This window comes from Apium graveolens, chromosome 8 (genome assembly GCF_009905375.1).
Source record: "Apium graveolens cultivar Ventura chromosome 8, ASM990537v1, whole genome shotgun sequence".
Lineage (NCBI taxonomy): Eukaryota > Viridiplantae > Streptophyta > Magnoliopsida > Apiales > Apiaceae > Apium > Apium graveolens.
Genome location: NC_133654.1, coordinates 243,687,130 through 243,692,451, shown reverse-complemented (window position 1 = coordinate 243,692,451; position 5,322 = coordinate 243,687,130). Strand labels below are relative to the sequence as shown.

General features: G+C 40.5%; 1 protein-coding gene across 1 annotated transcript; it reads left to right on the top strand.

Moving 5' to 3' along the window:
• The first annotated feature begins 4,142 nt into the window (after positions 1–4,142).
• LOC141680523 (uncharacterized) lies at positions 4,143–5,024 on the top strand. The gene is made up of 2 exons (XM_074486726.1): positions 4,143–4,371; positions 4,438–5,024. Exons 1-2 carry the CDS (start codon positions 4,143–4,145, stop codon positions 5,022–5,024), a joined length of 816 nt encoding a protein of 271 aa, XP_074342827.1.
• The last annotated feature ends 298 nt before the right edge of the window (positions 5,025–5,322 follow it).

The following is a 5,322-nucleotide window of genomic DNA, read 5'->3' as shown; positions in this document are numbered from 1 at the left end:
CATAGTTATCAAATATCTCACTCCTCCGGTCATCAAGAGTCATCCGGGCCAATAGGTTCTTCAGGGCCTCCTCATCCACCAACTTCTGGCTCTCCTCTTCTGTAGGAGTCAGGGGTGTCACCCTCCTACGCCGCGGGGTCCCGGATCCGCCAGCAACATCTTCAGCAGCCTTCCTCTTACGAGGATTCAAGACACCAACTTCTTCCTCCTCCAGCTCTAGGACCTCAATCTCGGGCTCAGGATCAGCATCAGGAGTAGCCCTCTTCGGAACAGTCTGCCTCACACTGTTCTCAGAAGATCCTGTGTCCCGAATCTGCGAACCACTTCCTCCACCAAACTCTTTCTTCTTGCCCGAATCAAGTTGTACAGCACCACCAATCCTCTTAAACCTATCAGTCAAGTGCTAAAATTGCTTCGACATTTCGTAGTGAAAGGGGTTAAGCAACGGAAGATCTACACAGTGGAATAATAATTCAGAAACCAAAACTAAAAAAACACAAGTACGCATTAGGAAAAGACGGAACAGAAGGCTAGATATAATAAAAGCACTTACATCCGAAATTAAACAATGTTTGATTATCTAAAAAAGTGTCCCGAGTCCACTGAGCCCCCTGAGCCACAACAAAGTCGTACATCTTCGCCAAGGCACCTCCCCCGAGCCGCTGGATTGGGAACCTGCTATTTTGAAGAATATTTTTGTACACGGGCATAAACTCCAGGTCCCCACCCCAAACAAAGATGAACTCCTGATGCCAACCCCGGAGAGAATTAAACAAAAACACAGGTGAATTCCTTGCATCGACAGGGAACCCAAAACCGTCTATATTAAAGGTAAACTCATACAGGGGAGGATTGAAGGACATCTTAATTTTGAAGAGATGGTGGAAAAGCTTGAAGGTTTGAAAATACCCTTCACATGGCAATATGCAAGAAACCAGGATATCCACTTAACCGAATTCGGGGACAGTTGGGTAAATGGAATCCCGTAGACATCATGACAAAGGGTTTTAGTGAATTGGTAAAGGTTGGGTCTCATACTACGCAGATGCTCAAGGTGAATTGCTACCCAAACCCCCTCGGGACGATGATAAACCCTCTCATGAGGCTCGGGCCACCTCTACTCCATCCCTTCCCCGAAGTGGAACACTGCCTTAACTAGGTCATCTATCTGGCTGATGGTATATATACCAAGGTCAGGATAACGAGGTGCAGGGATATAGCCAGTCCCCGGAGCATTATAGAACAACTCATCCATTCGGGCCCGGTCGTAAGGTTCCTTCCCTAAGGGCCTGTAAGCATCAAAAAGGTCCCTAAAGTAGAAGTCATGGGTGGGACTGTTCTCCCGGGCTGTACAAAATAATGATCTATATCTACCTAGGACCCGTACCTTCGGCCCAACGTCTTCCCGGGGTGTAGAAGGAAGGTGGGTAATTCCTCAATTACAGGTTGAGTACGGGGAGGCATATTCTCAAGTTCCGGGGAAGAGTTACTAGAAGAATGGTCAGGGAAACTGAATTGAGGACGAACAGATCTATGTCTAAGGTTAGCCAACTGTTTAAATCTCATATAACTACCCGGAGTCTATGCCATTTCGGGGTACAAAAAACAAGCCAACAGAAACAAAACTCAGAAACAAATAACTTCAAAATCAAAACAACCAAAGTATGTCCTATAACCTATACATACAAATATACTTACAACTAAAACACAAAGAACGACAAAGAACAACAAACACAAACCCAATGTTTACAGAAATCAAACCCCCTTCTTATACAAACAAAAACCCGAAAAACAAATCCAGTTCTATGCAACAAAAACCAAAAATACTCGAACCAAAACTCTAAACACAAGAAATAGATTCGCATTTCAATTATCAAAAACCAGAACAACAACATTAAACCAACAGATACATGTCAAAATAGACGTATGCATTCGAAATAAGCATCAGCCTACTCTACTCATCAAATCGAAGACAAATACGATAAATCAAAACGAGAAGAAGAATTTGAAAACTTACAAGAAATCAGGAGATATAAAAAGGCTTCAAAAAAAGGGCTCCAAAATTTGCCTTGAAGAAAAAACCATAGAGTGTTTGATGTTTGTGTTTGCGTAAAGAATGAAGAAATGAGAAATGACGGATATTTATAGGCAAAAGTAGGGTGAAAACCTACTTAACTACTGAACAGTCGTGTCCGCCAGTTTAGGACACGTGGCACGATCCTGGTCGCCCAAATAGTAACCGCGACAGTTAATGATTACAGAGCTGTAATTATTTAACAGGCATGAATTTTGAGGAGAAAATGAGGGGGAAGCTGCAACATTTGGTATATACATATACATGTATATATATATTCCTATAAGAAACTCAACTAACGCCTGACACCACGGAAAAACGACAAGAATATGTACACCAATCACTTCCGTATGTATCCGGTCAAATTAAAGGGCCTACCCAAATATAACCACGGGGACTTGTACCCAACAACACCCCAGGGTTAGGGGCCATAAATTAAAGAAAAATGCAATTTTTTTCCAAGTAATAGAAATCAAAAGGCCTACCCAAACACAACCCCGGGGACTTGTACCCAACAACACCCCGGGGTTAGGGGCCATAAATCAAAGAAAAATGCGAAATGTTTTCCAAGTTACAGAAATCAAAGGGCCTAACCAAACACAACCCCAGGGACTTGTACCCAACAACACCCCGGGGTTAGGGGCCATAAATCAAAGCACAACTCCGGACTATAATCACTATCCCCCATCCGAGTAAACCTGCATAAGGGAATGAGAGGAAAATGATAGGCCATAAGTAATTAGGCCCAAAAGGAATATTACAAAAGCCCAAAGAAAGGACGCCCCAGGCCCAAATCAGGGTGGTCCCCGGGACACGTGGCAAATGACCAAAATGTCAACTGTCCCATGTTACCAGAAATGGATCAACAACATCCCAGCCATCCACGTGTGTGAAGCTCAAGACACCCTAGCTACAAAAGGACAGTCGAGCCCCACTTGCAATCTAAACCATCCAATCATTCACCAACCAAGAATCATCAAGGGTTAGGATGAAGAAGTACAAACCCCTAAAACCTTAAATTTGGGAGCCTATAAAAGGCCCCAAAAAAGAGGTTTTAGGGGTTGGAAAATATTCACCTAATACACACACCACTGTATATATTTTTGAATAACTCCTTCTTGCTTCTTCTTCTTCTTCAAGAAACCCTATTCTTATTCTCACGACAGAGTTTCCGCGGGGACGCAACCCCCTTCGGTTCTGTTTTGCAGAAACCCCTACATCGCAGCTTAACCATACACCGTCTGTCACGTGGACTAGGCTCAAGCTCGAGTGAGAGGAGAAAACCTGGGAAGAAACAGAGTTATCACTCGGTGTATCTCCTTTGTAAAACAGGGGTTGGGGAAAGCGTATATAAAGTTTATATAAGCGGGATTTTATATATATATTTATTTATTTATTTATTTATTTATTTATATATCTTAATTAGCCTAAGAGCATCTCCAACTGCTTCTAACTCGCTCTTTATATCGCTTTTTATAAATAAATTAATTATTGACTCTTAGTAATTTAATATGTTCTCATCGCCAACAATACTCTTTAAATTAACTCCTTAATTTATTTTTTATTATTAAAAATATATTGAATTCACAAAAAAAAGTATGTGAAAAGAGAAAGATAATGTTGTTAAACAAATATAATAAAATAATAGTTAAGAGTGAATTTAAACTCTTAAAATTGAGGAGAGAGATTAGACTCCTAAAGTTAAGAATGAGTTTAAAGATTCTATTGAAGCAAGATTTTAATTCTCTCTCATTAATTTTTGAGCTAAGAGCTTGAATAGAGAGTGTGTTGGAGATGCTCTAAGTATGTTAAGATGTTGGTGTATATAGCTATCTGCGGTAGCAGTGCAATCTTAGACTTATATAATTTATTTCCTTCCAGGTAAAGTTTTCCTCCTGCCCAAGATATCAGACTGTATATAAATTAAGGCTTTGACCAAGTAAATAACAGAGAATTAATTTCCACAAAACTTAACATGGCATTAGAGCCATCCAAGAATAGGAGCGTTATTTTGTTTTCGTACTATTTTTCCCCCTACCAAATATGAAATTTGATTATCTCTAAAATCATGGCTGACGGTAACAAACATATCACCATGGAAGATGATGTGACAAAAAACACCATCGTTCCTTCCACAACCTCTCAATATTATTTACATCCCTCTGATGGATCACAAATCATAATTTATCCAATTGTCCTGCGCGGTGATAATTACCATGAATGGGAAAGATTGATGCATAATAGTTTATGTGCTAAAACCAAGCTTGGATTCCTCGATGGGACCATAACTAAACCTGGTAAGGGCACTCCCGAGGCAGCCCTATGGGTAACAATTGACTCTACTCTTGTCGGTTGGATATAAGATACTCTTGATCCATCCGTCTGTTCATCTGTTACACAACCCGATGATATAAAAGATATATGGGATGACCTGCATGAGCGTTTTTTGATTGAAAACGATCCATTTTCGATTGGAAACGTTCCATGGATTCATGAGTTAACTTCCAAACTTAGTGACTGCAAACAAAGTGGACAATCGGTTGTTGTTTACTATGGCGAATTGAAGAAAATATGGGATGAATTGGCTGGATACTCTAAAGTTTATGCATGTACTTGTGATGCTATTTTGGAAGTTGCCGAGGAACGAGAGAATGCTAAAGTTAATACTTTTTTAGTTATCTTGGACTCGAATCTATATGGAAACGTTGTTTCGAATTTGGTGATGTTGGATCCACTACCAATCCTAAACACAACATTCGCCAAAGTTGTGACATATGAGCACCATCAAAGCGTTGCTCATGCTCAACAAAATAAAGCTGATGTTGTTGGTTTTGCTACACAAGGGGTTGCGAGAGGTAGAGGATCTGGGCATTGTATAGATCGTACCAGGACTAATGGACTTTGTACACACTGTGGTAAGCCTGGACATGAGCAAGATTCATGTTTTTAATTAATTAGGTTTCTGGAATGGTGGTATTCAGAGAACCGTATAAGTGGAACACAAAGTGACAGTAGGGGAAGATGACAAATAGGTCGTGGTGGCACCGGACGGGGGCCCGGCCGTGGTCATGGACAAGTGGAAATGCAACAACAAAGGCAAATCACCAATTCTAAATGGAAAGACACCTTACGAAATACTTTGTCACACACCTTTATAATATGACACTCTTCATGTTTTTGGATGTATTTCCTTTACCAAATATAAACCTCGTATTAAAGATAAGTTTTCCTCACGATCTTGTCAATGC